The sequence below is a fragment of the Girardinichthys multiradiatus genome, chromosome 12, assembly GCF_021462225.1.
Source record: "Girardinichthys multiradiatus isolate DD_20200921_A chromosome 12, DD_fGirMul_XY1, whole genome shotgun sequence".
NCBI classification, from domain to species: domain Eukaryota; kingdom Metazoa; phylum Chordata; class Actinopteri; order Cyprinodontiformes; family Goodeidae; genus Girardinichthys; species Girardinichthys multiradiatus.
In genome coordinates, this window is record NC_061805.1 from 23,170,032 (window position 1) to 23,184,117 (window position 14,086).

The following is a 14,086-nucleotide window of genomic DNA, read 5'->3' on the forward strand; positions in this document are numbered from 1 at the left end:
TATGCTAATTTTTTTAGAAGGACCTTTATATGTTAGAGGGGTTCTAATACTTAAATTTAGTGGCATCTTTATTAACATAAATTGCATTAGAGCAGTAACCTGTGATATTTTACTCGTATTATTGTGAAAGCAGCACAGAAACAACTCTGAATAACAACATCATACTTATTTACATTGTAAAACTGCCTGTGGAACAGTATAACCTTGTTTCTGCCCTTACATTCGCCTTAGAACATATCAAAACAACAAAAGAAGCCATTTAGCACCGGTGGACAGCCATGCATTTGGAGAAGTGTAGGTCATAAAATTAATACAAGCACAGCGGCAGCACAGCTTGGACAAACTTAAGCGATGAGTTACACAATAAGGACAAAAACACAAATGCAACCAGCAGAGCGACACACGCCCAGTCTGATGAAGACACATTGTGGATGTTCGTCTTTAGGCAACAGCGTGACTCTCTTCCAAATCCTGGGCAGGAAGCACAAACACAGTGAGGTGTACGCAGATAGCAGAGGGAGACATTTTAGGAATAATACTATCAAATTTTTGGACGAGCACAGCAGGACTGTTCATGTTTCACAGGATTTAAAAAAAGAAATTGTATTTTTTCTTAAACTGACCCATTTTACCCTCTATTATAGTTCCATTGCGCTGTTATGTCAATGCAGCCTTTATTCTGCACTAAACCTAAGGACAATTTTAATCTTGCAGCTTATAAATCAATCTAATGACAGTTTTGATAATAACTAAACTCTATTTAGTTTCAATGCAGTGTGTTTATCTAGCGCCAATTCACAACACGCCATCTCCAATCATACAGACAGATTCCTAGTCAAGTGCATATATTCCAACTGATCCTAGTAATCAAACAGTGCAGTCAAATTCAGTTTATTATTCATACTGTTTATAACATTTTCTATCCAAGGAAACCCAGCAGATGTATCGACAGTGGCAGGAACTTCCATTGTGTCGTTGACTTTGCAGCAATCCCTCATACTAAGTAGGCATGTAGCGACAGTGGAAAGGAAGAAACCTCCAGCAGAACCAGGCTCAGCGTTAGCAGCAATCTGCCACAACCGACTGGGGGTTTTAGATAACAGAGCAAAGACACAAAACACACAGAAGCACTGATCCAGGAGTACTTTCTATGTAAAAGTAAAATGTACACAAAATGCAAACAATGAATGTGAACCGGCTATTGCATACTACAACAAGCCTAAAGTATCATATGGAGTATCATATGGCTGCTGTCCTTCTGGATAATAATTTTATATGGCGTGATTTTACTGGTGGTGTTTATCTTTTATTTAAACAACTCAATACGTGAGCCGTCACATGCTCAGCGTCTGCAATTCAGCATCCAGGAACACAGAAACGTGAACAAACACCTACCGAGGGTATATACTCTGCCATGCGCCGAATCTTCTGTGCATTGCATTTAAAAAGCTAATCTGAGTAGACAGGTCTCTCGGCTTTTCAGATTTACAGAGGACATCAACTTTCCTGCAGCATGCATATTGTAGGCGCTTTGCTAAAGAGGGTATTATCATCCCTGACTTTATACTGCGTGGGGTTATTACAGAGTCTAGAGATGCAATGTTTGAAAGAGCCAGAGAGCTTACAGCCGTGTCCTTTCAGAAGTCCTCATGTCCTGTGTTGTCACACCCACAGGCCAGAGGGTAAAGCCCTACAGCCTTCTCATAAGTGCAGCCAACATGAGAGGAAACAAAATGCAAGCAGAGGTCGGTGTCGATTGAACAATGATGCAAGTGGACCAAAAGTGAGGCAGCAAATGCATGTTTTTGATTTTTGGACTCAAAATTGGATCTCGTCCAGCAGTCAGACTAATTTAGTCCTTGTTAATACTCATACTTTAAAGTGCCTGTGACACGCTTTTCCCACAAACACAGAAAACAAACATCTTAATATTGAAGGAATTGGGCAGGAACAAAAACAACCCACACAGGGTGGGTGGTGGGGGCCTCGGTAAGAGGGCCAGAAACAAAAACAAAGTTCAGGCGGGCGATCAGGAGGTCGTCCCGTGCGGGCACAGAGTTTAGGCGTGCGCCAGGGCCCGCAACACAAAGTCCTGGGCGGTCGGCGGCGGAGACTTGAAGGCCGACAGAGACGCAGAGACCGAACCGCAGGCTGACCAGGAGGCTGTCCGAGCAGAGTAGAGGACCCTCGGAGCATAGCGTCCGGCTTGGACCCAGGCAAGGACCGTAGAGTTCTGGACCTGGCGTCCGACTTGGACCCAGGCGGGAACCCTGGGGAACTGGATTGTGTGTCAGGCTGTGGTGTGTCAGGCATGAGTTCCATGAGCACCCCCCAGAGGAAACCAAGAAGGTGCTCAGGACCTGGTTGTGGAGGCAGCCTGCCCACGAGCTCCTCCGGAACATTGTCTGACGAGCTCTCAGAGGCTGAAGCAGAGCCTGCGGGGCCGCCGGAGACATGAACAGAGACTGGGGAACCCTCGGAGACCAGAACGAGGAAAAGCTGCTCTTTGAACTCCCCAGAGACAGGATCCGGCGGTGCTTACTCCTCAAAACCCTGGTCTATGGGTTCTGAGACCAGAACGTGGACAAGCTGCTCCTTGAAGCCCTCAGTGACGTGAACATGGTCCGGGGGTGGTTCGTCCTCGAACCTTTCATCAGGGGATTCAGGAACCAAGACAAGGACCAGACTTTTACCCAGACCCTCAGTGACGTGAGCAGCAGCTGAGGCGTCACCCAGACCCTCAGTGACGTGAGCAGCAGCTGAGGCGTCGCCCAGACAGGCATGACATGATCGAGAGAGCTAGACATGAGCATGATTTGAAAACTTTTTCCGCAAGGAATAAACAGAACGGAGGTGTATATATGGAACTGTAAAAAAGATATAAAGAAAAAACCCGTAACCTAACAACCCCAAATCATAACAGGATCGGAGCTGCCTGGATCAAAGCTGGAAAACTGACGAGGGACAGGTGCGCTGGTCCCGCCAAGCACAGCCAGTTGTGATTGGAGTACTTTTTGGCAAACTGCTTCGAACAAGAAACCTCTGAATTCACAAGAGAAACTATGTCAGAGGTCGGGATATCTGACAGACGAAAGAGAATGTTGAAGCAGAGTCGATAGCCACGCTGTTCAGAGCATCTGATGGGAAAAGATCGCCAAATAAAACGTTGAAATTTGCTGTTGCTAAACGGATCAAGACTCAGCAGGTAAGAACACTTCCTACACATTTAGATGTCGGTAGTTACTGTTAACTATTTTATTATTAATAATAATCTGAAAATATTATTATCAGATTATTATTATTGCCGGCACTAAGTCGGACCTGTCACCCTTTGTCACCGGTCCTGTTCATAACTTTTATGGACAGGATTTCTAGACGCAGCCAAGGGCCGGAGAGGGTCGGGTTTGGGGACCAGTGGATTTTGTCTCTTCTTTTTGCAGTTGACGTGTTCCTGCTGGCCCCCTCTAGCCAAGACCTACAGCATGCGCTTGGGCGGTGCGCAGCAGAGTGTGAAGCGGCTGGGTTGAAGATCAGCTCCTCCAAGTCAGAGGACATGGTTCTCGACCGGAAAAGGGTGGTTTGTCCTCTTCAGGTTGGAGGGTAGTTCCTGCCTCAAGTGGAAGAGTTTAAGTATCTCGGGGTCTTGTTCACGAGTGAGGGAAGAATGGAGCAGGAGATAGACAGACGGATCGGTACAGGTGAGAAGTGACTGATGTAATGTTAATAACTGCTAATATATACTTGTGTACATATAAATATATGTGTGTATTTATTAATATAGTGAGATCTAGCCTGCCTTTAGTAAATTATTTTTGAAAATCTGGATGTTGTGCTGGTTCTGTTTCCTGGTGGTGCGGTATGATTCATACACATTGACTCCAGCCATGCTCCAGCATCCGGCAAAAGTAGACTCTGGTCGAATTGGATGGCCGTCCAGACGCTGCAGCACTTGTGCTCTGCCATCTGATGAAAGCTGACTTTCTTCTCCTGACTCTACTGTATCTCTCTAATAGTGACTGAAATATATCTAAAGAAATATCAGATTCTTCGCTGCTGTCTGTGTTGCTGGCTATGCAGCAGCAGCCAGTTTACCTGCAGGGGTTCCCCTTTGAGGTCATAAAAGAGCGCAACAGAATCACAAAGGAGTAGTCTGGAAATGCCTTTTTAGAGACATTTGTGACCATATATCTCAACCACTGTCCATTTCAGTGGCATGAGTTTACTTTTTGAAATATTTGATTGTTTCCTTTCCATAAATGTAATTGGATTTATTATAAAAATTTGCTGTCACAGGCACTTTAACTAACAAAGTAAATATTACATATTGAAATAAATGCACAGTTGTAGGACTCACCATCCTTCTCCATTGAGTTGGTTCAGGCTGACTTGCTCCATCAGATTTTTCCAACTGTTTACAGAACATTCTTGCCATCTGAGTTTGAAACATTTATCTTATAACTGCTCCCATAGTTGACAGGTTTTAGTCTCCAGATGTTTCCCAAACACAATCAAGGGAAGCTGAACTTGCCGTCTGATTCAGCACTGTGGTACAGAGCTGTTTCATTGCACTGAACTAACTGACTTCTGAACTAACTTAGATCATTTCATTTTTAACATACGAAACGCTTAGACTTCTCTGATTAGGGTCGATTCTTTAAAGCACAGTTTGTGAACTCTGATATCTTTATTCTATTTCTAAAACCGAAAAAAAAAAAAGGTTGTTTCAAAGCCTTGTTTTGCAACCATCTTTGGTAATTATTTACTTTATCCTTATAATAATATAATTTCCCACTTTATACTTATCCTGACCTGACAAATTATAAAAGCAATTTCCATATTTTTACAGCCTTTACAAGAGTGTGTAGGAATGTTGTTTGTGATTTCAAACCCTCCTCAGATGATTCTTGTGTCGCCTATAATTAGCTCAGGAAATAACACTTGTAACTGATTATTCTTGACAATAACACATAAAACATGAAAGAGTCAATCATCTACTATTGTCAACATATAAGTAAGACCATTTCTACTCAGCTACCAAACTGAAATCAATTTCCTGTTGCATGGATCCACCTTCAGGAAACAAGCGATCCCTCTTTTTATTAAGCAGAAAAAGGTATTTTATTTAGTTTTGAATTTTTTTAACATCCTAAAAAGGTTGGAAAAGGGGCATAAATGTTCTTCAGAACCCCACCACAAGGTCCAAAAGAGTTTACTCAGCAAGCACAGCAACAAAAAATAGAAAACTACGATGAAAATAAATTCTGTGATCTTTAGCACTACTTAACAGCGTCGATGAAAAACAGAAATTGTATCTTACTTACAGGGTTAATCCCAGATCCCGATGCTCCGGAGGCTGCTGCTGGATTTGCACCAACTTTTCCCTCCGAATCCACTTGAGACAGCACACTCACAACTGAATGCAAAGACTCTGCACAAAGACGGGAAAACAAAACACAGAAGATGAGATGAAATATGAAACAACTCTGAGCCCATCAGTAAAACCAAACTTACATCTGAGGCTGAGATGCTTCTATAATACTAAGAAAAAAAGTTTCAATAATGATCAGCCACACGTTTCGGTCCAGTAATATGACCTAATGTTTGGCTGAGGTCATATGGACTACTCAGTCCATATGACACATTACAAAAACTGCAAAAACGAGCTGCTGTGAGGGTAACATTCATATTTTCCAAACATGGAAAAGATCAGGGAATGATAGTAGTCTTCTCATTTAGCTCTTACCATCACTCAAATAAGCCTAAATCTCACCTGCTTCATTAAACTTGCTCCTGAGGTAATATAGTAAAGCTTAATGTGGTATTTCTTTTATCAATAATCAAAGTAAGCACCTTTAATGTAAACCTTATAAATAACCGTAACTGAAATTACATTTGACAGAGTTCTGCAGGAAACAAGATGACTTTGTGATGTTTTTTGGTAAGAATAATAAATCAAATCAATAATATCACATTTTCATCGAACTTGAACTTGATTTCTATATCCTGAGAGAACCACTAGAGACCCATCACTAAATCATTAAAGAAACAGTACGAGTTTCGTTAGTGGATATAATAACCCTGCAACATTAATTACTGCAAAACTATGTAGTTTAGAAAACCTCTTATTGTTATACTCAGTTCCTTCTTTCCGTTCTCTAAAAGTTGAGCGTAAAAAGATTTCCTCTGGGGAAAGTTTTAAATATCTATGCGTACTGAGTCAACATGAACAAAAAAAACAAAAAACAATCCCACACAACCCAGGAAGCATAAACCGAGGGAAGACTAAAGCCGCTCATTACCATCAATCAGTGGCGAGTGGTTACCGAACAGACAGCAACAAGTCTTCATATTAAGCTACAAATGAGAAGGCACAACAAAGCCATGCTAATGAGACCTGCTCGCACCCTGTGGGAAAGCCGCCCCCGCTCAGTTACCGTCTACAGAGCCACCCTCCCTTTCCAACTTAACGTCTGAGAGTACAGAGAGGGGCGGAGGAGGCGTGGAGCGTTCGACAACCTCTCTGCTTGCATCAGACCTTTCCAGAAAAATTGCACTTGTTCAGGTTCAACATTGTTTTCACCTCAACTTTTTCTCTCCACCCTCTCTGTGAGACCTTTAACAGTACTTCTTGCTTTATGTTGCAGCCTCATTAACTGTGGCTACAGGTGTGCTGATGGTAAAAGGAGCGATATATAAATATATACACATATGCATCGCTTGGCTCATTCTTTCTTAAACAACATGAACATATTCAAGCTCACAAAAACAGATTCCACTTCAGAAAAACCAATTACAATTAAACTGAAATGCTGAGAGCTTCATTTAATTTGCACTTCATTTTTGTAGCTTCTTATTTCACAATAAATTATTATTTAGTAAGCTGACAAGAAAGCAAAAAAACAGCGTATTTCAGCATTTAGGTCTTCAAAGACAACTCAAGATATGAGTCATGACAAATATACTTAGTTTCCAGAAAACATTACTATTTCCTACATAGCCACTTAATGTGATTAAACACCAATTTTATGATCTTAATATCTTTCAGAAGAATTGCGATAAAAAGTTAGAAGTATTGGTGCTGGATAGTTTCAAGGATTTTCATTAAAATTATATTATTTTCATGTTTCTTTATAATCAAAAAAACAATTTTTACACTTGTTACAGTTTATCAACTTGGAGCCATTTTCTTCTAGATCACATGAATGCTTCTACTCCTCTGTCTTCTAGGGCAGCCTTTCTCAAAGCCTGGATCCGGACCCAGGTCAAGATGCGCGAAAAGCGCACTGAATCGCATAATTTAACATCTGACAAATATAATAACGTTTGCTCATTTGTGCACGTGATAAAACAAATCTCCAAAAACCAATTATGTCACACCCAGACAAGATGACTGCCTGACCTGTTGAATCCAGAAATCACCTAAATAGAACCTGTCAGACGAGATGAAGTAGGCTTAAAGATTTGAAAAGCTCAAGATTACTTGGGTTATGCAGCAGGACAATGATCTAAGCAGACCAGAAAGTACACTTCTGAATGGCCCAAAATAAAGATGATAAAGATGGTTTTATAGTGTGCCAAAACTCCTCAGCTGTGATCTTGTCTCATGTCTCATTGCCAGTTATCACCAACGCATGATGTTAGTTGTTGCCAAAGGTGGCACAGCTAGTTATTAGGTTTAGGGTGCACTTACTTTTTCACATAGGATCCGTGTTTTTTCCACTTGTTCAATATAATCATAATTTTCAAAATATATTTACTCTGATTGTCCATCTCTGATATTAGAATTGGTTTACTGATCCAGACCATGCAAGTGTGACACACACAATAAAACTATACGGGGTAGATACTTTTTCACAGCACTGGATACGTATGTACTAATAAAAACTATTGTAGAATATGTATGGAGGGAATAACAGGCTTCAGGTATTACTGACCTTGTACATTAGCCGGCTTGGTGGCATTTTCAAAATCACAGATAGCGTCCCACTGGTCCCGGACCCCCTCAGGAGTCATCGGTTTGTTCTTCTGTCTCACAATCTGGCCCTGAGTGCGCTCCCAGCGTACTGCTCGCATGGGTACACACAAACGAGGAGAAGGGGGTCAATGCCCGGTGAAAATCCCATGCATACATTGTAAAATTCATTAGCTTTACGCTCCTTTGTAAACGCATGCAGACGTCTCCTCGGGAAAACTACACAGTACTCACATTTACCAATCCAGCCTGCACCGACCTGCAAGAACATGCAACGTGAAGATGAACAATCACACACTGCGATTAAAGAACAGAAAAGTCATCTTATGAAGACAGTCACGGTGCGGCGGGATTTTTATTTTACCTCAAACAGACCTCCATTTTCTTGGCATTGTTCATGACAGAGCCAGAGCACCAAAGGAGCAACGTACTCAGGCTTCAGAGACGCCACAAGATCTAAATACACAAAACAAATACATTTAATATGGAGTAGAGGCGCTTTTATTCTATCACTCCTCTAGTAGTACTACCTGCATATACCACAGAAAGAGGAAGGGACAGGTGGGAGATGAAAAGACAAATGTCTTGAAATGGACAAATGTTTGTTGGTTGGTTGGATTAATTGACAGAATAAAGGAAGTATGTGTGATGGATGATGAATTAGACGTTTGATAGATAAGAGGATGGATGGAGAGAGGTACGTATGTACAAACGGACGGGTGGATGGACAAATGCATAGACAGATGGATGGACAGCGTACAAACAGATAGAAGGATGATAGATGAACAGACAGATGCAACATTTAGACAATATGACTGCGAATAATGAATGGAGATACTATATTTTTGCTAACTATTTTCTTTTTCTATGTATATCTAGGCCTGAAAAATAATCTAATTCCAGACTTTTCCAAGCTATATATTAACCCAGTAAAATACAGAGTGTAGGTAGGTATTGTTATTGTTGTCCTGCATTAGGATGAATGTAGCTTCAAGTTGGAACATAGGAGCCATACACAGTTTGAGTATGAGAAACTTGAAGCTTCCTTCATCTTCATACAGGAAAACATTCTGTCATTAACAGCAGAAAAACCAAGTATTTTAATTTTTATGTGCAGGTTATCACTTGTTTATGTGAAGATTTATGCTAATTAACAGTTATCTAAAGTATGTATAGTTTAATTACAAACCTGCCCAATCAGATATATGTTGAACTACATATGAAGTTGAATGCATCTCTATATAGTAGCTAAATTAAGAGTCGCACTGAAGTCCATTTTAGCAAGCACTTTCAATTGCCTTTATAAACCATGAAATATTTACTTTCAGATACCATATGCAGGCTTAAAACATTTGCACCCTGGTGGTAACAAAGGAGACATTCGCCGTCTTTGTATCAGAGTGAGTTATGTTCTTTGTCTTTCAGAAAAGTCGGCGTCAGCGAGCACGAACATATGGAACCAAGTCATTTACCAAGGTGAGGCCATCCTGAGACAGTTGGCACAGCGCAGCGTGACAGATGCTACTGCAGACGAGCACGGCATGACAACAAAACCATTCCTGTTTATACCCCGCGTCAACAGAGCTGTAGTCACAGAGCATGTCCATAAACCAAAGGCATGTACAAACACGGCTGAATTAGTCTTCATGATGAAGCCTAAACCCAGAGTCTTATTTTTAACTCACTGACTGGTTAAACATCTAATTTTTTGCTAGTTTTATTCCATGCAAATAAATTATATCTCAGTTATGTAGCAAATAATGGTAAAAGGTATTTCTGTAATTCAGTCCAAAAAAACTGAAACTGGTATACAGCTTCATCACACAATGATACCTGTTAAGCATTCATTTCAATTATTTTATTGATCATGGCTCTCAGTGAAAGAAAACCAAAAATTCTCTTCCTCATCAATCAGAATATTATAGAACAGCAAAAACAAAAAAATATTTTGAATACAGACAATACTGAAATTACGGTAAATGGGTGTTCATAGCACAGCATCTGAGCATACTAACGGAAAATTTAGTGGAAGGAGAAAGTCCAGTGAAAAACAGAGCTGCTCAAGACACACACTACATTCCCAAAAGTATTTGTCCATCTACTTTTAGATGTAGATGAACTGTGATGACACGCTATTCTTAATCTCTAAGCGTTAATCTCTAAAATGTTTTTTTTAACTGAACTCATGTAATCTTTTTTATCGAGAATGTTGGATTTTCCTGAGCTGTAAGCCATAATTATCAGAGCTACCAGAAATAAACAGTAGGAATGTATCATTTTGTCCGAAATGAATCTATGAACTACATGAGTTTCACTTTTTGAAGTTAATTACTAAAATAAATTCACTTCTCCATGATATTCTTAGGTATTGAGCTGCACAGTTAAAGCTGTCCCTATCTTTATTAGTTATTATTGCAGGTAGCCAATATAAACGTAAATAATACAAAAACCTGACTGTTTGGTAACAGGACCTCAGGCTAGAGCTACCCGATTTAACTACTGAAAACTATTAAAGAAGATAAAAAGCACCAGATTTCATCATAGCAAAGAGTTGCAAAAAATTAGATGACAATCCTAATCAACAAGAAAGCATCAAATCTTGTAAATCAGAGTTTTGATGGCATAAGTTAACATTTCCAGAAAAGAAAAGGCTGTGGTTTAAATCCATTTTACTTATTTTGACCTGACCAATTCAATGCAACGATGCTTTCTCTCCGATTACCTGGCGGCATGACGGTCTCCGTGAGGCGGGACCCCGCAACCGGAGCAATTGTGTTGCAGTAGATGTTGTACTTGCGTCCTTCGATGGCCAAAGTGTTAGCCAGCCCCAGCAGGCCTAACTTGGCAGCACTGTAGTTGGCCTGGCCGAAGTTACCATAAATGCCTGCAGCTGACGCAGTCATGATGATTCTAGTCACAGAAAACAAACCCGTGTTAAAGTAGTTTGACAGGAACCGCAAAAACAGGAGACAGTAACATCCCATACAGAGAGAGCACTTTCCATGCATGCCGTGCATCTTTAAGCATATAATCATTGCAAATAAAGAAAATCTTCCCTTCGACAACTGTGACAGTGTGCAATCCATATTTAGGAGCTCAGGGATGTTTATACATCAAACCCACAGGATGTCACTGCACACGATCTCATGAAGGCAGTTCAACTCAGCCGAGCAGAAGTAACGAGGTTAAGCGTCAATGCCACATTAACTGCAGGAGACATCTGCAAAACCTCACTAGTTATAAAAAAAAAAAAACAGCAGTGATCCAAAACATAGTCTTCAACAATGCAAACACCAAGGGACTGGCGAAAGATAAAATATTTTTCACATCAATAGCTATTATGCACAAAAGTCATGGAGTTGTTTGCGGCTAGGAAATTTCAGACTATCGAGTTTTACCACACAAGCACAAATGTTTCACCTTTTACAGAGCAACACAGAAAATGCTACATCAGACAGCTGGAACAGAGAAGAAAGCTTTTCAAGGAGAGTATTTCTCCACGCCATCAGAGATGGAGAACAGGAGAGGGTCAGGTGACTGACATTTTGCCTTTTTCTATTTCTCCTCAATACGAATTTTCCTTCAAGTGCACCACATTTTTTTCTTTAGGGTGACTGCACACAAAAATTGAATTTCAGGACTGTACATGAGAGATGGAAAACATATAGGCAAACAAAACAGAACTTAAAATGATTTCTGTCTCTATTAAGAAAAACACTGTAATATGAGTTTGTCAAACTATTGATTTAAAACTTGCAGCATTATTCTCAACTGTTTTCAGTAATAGTCAAGAGCAGCAGCTGTTATAATAGAGCAAAGAAAGTTTCTGTGAAAAGTAATCTCAGTGTTTAAAATTAATCTTTGTTTCAAGGAGAGCCGTGTCTGTGCACTTAGAAGGGAAACTGCCACCTACTTAAGGCTAACGACCTTCCTCTGCTAATTATAATCCAAAACAGTCATATCTAAATAGACCTGTCACTGCGAGCTGTATTTCTACATATCAGTGCAGGTGTAATTAATAGCATTTATTACTGTTCAGTGGCCATTAGTTGTGTAAGGGAATTCAAAGTGTCTTATGAAAGAAAAGACAGCAACTACAAGTAGATTATTAGACATTATTAGACATCTAGCTAAGATGCCTTTACTGCAGCATAAAGTGCACGGTGTGTTAAAAACAAAAATCAATATAAAGTGCATTTTCTATAATATAAAGTCAGTAAAAGTTATCGTCTGCGTTTTTTTCTTTCAGCTCCTCCATCATTGACTGATTTTTTTTATTTTTACCCAGAAAGAAGACAAGAAAACCCTGAAAGCTAAGAAACAACTGTTGGGACCCACAACCGTGGTTAAGACGTGAAAGGCCAGTACAAACTTTCCTGGAACTTTCAAAATAAATTGCATTAACCTACTTCCGGCACAGCCAGGAAACGGGGTAACTGCGGACTTCCTGTGACGTCACTGTCCAAATAAAAGCACCGCTCTTGCTACATCCTGCCTTTTCTACGCGGGTCACACAGGGACCTGGACAGAGAGACCCAGCGCACTAATGTCTCTTTGCTGGCAAACAGACATAACTCTTCAACTGGATTGTCCATAATGAACACCATGTTCAAACATAAGGGTGTCCATCAGTGGACTTGGCACCAGGACACCGTAGGCAGGAGGTCGATGATCAACTTTGTTGTCGTATCATCAGACCTTCGGCCGCATGTTTTGGACACTCGGGTGAAGAGAGGGGCTGAGCTGTCCACTGATCACCACCTGGTGGTGAGTTGGATCCGCTGGAGGAGGAGAAAGCCGGTCAGACTTGGCAGGCCCAAGCGAATAGTGAGGGTCTGCTGGGAACGCCTGGAGGAGCCCTCGGCCAGGGATGTATTCAACTCTCACCTCCGGGAGAGCTTTGACCAGATTCTGTGGGATGTTGGAGACATAGAGTCCGAGTGGACCATGTTCTCCGCATCTATTGTCGATGCTGCTACCTGTAGCTGCGGCCATAATGTCTGCGGTGCCTGTCGCGGCGGCAATTCCAGAACCCGGTGGTGGACACCGGCAGTAAGGGATGCTGTTAAGCTGAAGAAGGAGTCCTATCGGCTGTGGTTGGCTTTTTGGGACTCCTGAGGCGGCTGACGGGTACTGTGAGGCCGAGCGTGCTGCGGCCCGGGCTGTGGCAGAGGCAAAAACTCGGGCCTGGGAGGAGTTCGGTGAGGCCATGGAGAAGGACTACTGGTTGGACTCGAAGCGATTCTGGCAAACCGTCCGGCGCCTCGGGAGGGGGAAGCAGTGCTTCGCCAACACTGTTTATAGTGGGGGTGGGAGGCTGCTGACCTCGACTGAGGACATTATCGGGCAGTGGAAGGAGTACTTCAAGGATCTCCTCAATCCTGCCATCATGCATTCCCCGGTGGAAACAGAGGCTGGGGACTCGAAGTTGGACTCTTTCATCACCCAGGCTGAAGTCACCGAGGTGGTTAAAAAGCTCTGCGGTGGCAAAGCTTCGGGGGTGGATGAGATCCGCCATGAGTACCTCAAGTCTCTGGATGTTGTGGGGCTGGCATTGACACGCCTCTTCAACATTGCGTGGCGGTCGGGGACAGTGCCTCTGGACTGGCAGACTGGGGTGGTGGTCTCCCTTCATAAGAAGGGGGACCGGATGGTGTGTTCCGACTACAGGGGGATCACACTCCTCAGCCTCCCTGGTAAGGCCTACGCCAGGGTATTTGGAGAGTCCAGCCGATAGTCGAACCCCGGCTTCAGGAGGAGCAGTGTGGTTTTCGACCCGGCCGTGGGACACTGGACCAGCTCTATACCCTCTACAGGGTACTCGAGGGTTCATGGGAGTTTGCCCAACCGGTTCACATGTGTTTTGTGGACCTGGAGAAGGCATTCGACTGTGTCCCTCGTGATGCCCTGTGGGGGGTGCTCCAGGAGTATGGAATCGGGGGCCCTTTATTAGGGGCCATCCGGTCTCTGTTCAAGCGGAGCAGGAGTTTGGTCCGCATTGCGGACCTGTTCCCGATGCATGTTGGACTCCAGCAGGGCTGTTCTTTGTCACCGGTCCTGTTCATAACTTTTATGGACAGGATTTCTAGACGCAGCCAAGGGCCGGAGGGGGTC

At 42.2% G+C, this 14,086-nt stretch overlaps 1 protein-coding gene across 1 annotated transcript in view; it reads right to left on the reverse strand.

The window, feature by feature from the left end:
• Positions 1-14,086, reverse strand: part of hsd17b4 (hydroxysteroid (17-beta) dehydrogenase 4) — a 42,662-nt gene that overhangs the window by 22,807 nt on the left and 5,769 nt on the right. Inside the window, exons 8-12 of the mRNA XM_047381453.1 lie at positions 10,695-10,882; positions 8,337-8,428; positions 8,207-8,231; positions 7,935-8,063; positions 5,322-5,428 (exon numbers count right to left, since the gene is read on the reverse strand). Coding sequence (XP_047237409.1) covers positions 5,322-5,428; positions 7,935-8,063; positions 8,207-8,231; positions 8,337-8,428; positions 10,695-10,882 — 541 coding nt within the window. The remainder of the gene's footprint in view (positions 1-5,321; positions 5,429-7,934; positions 8,064-8,206; positions 8,232-8,336; positions 8,429-10,694; positions 10,883-14,086) is intronic.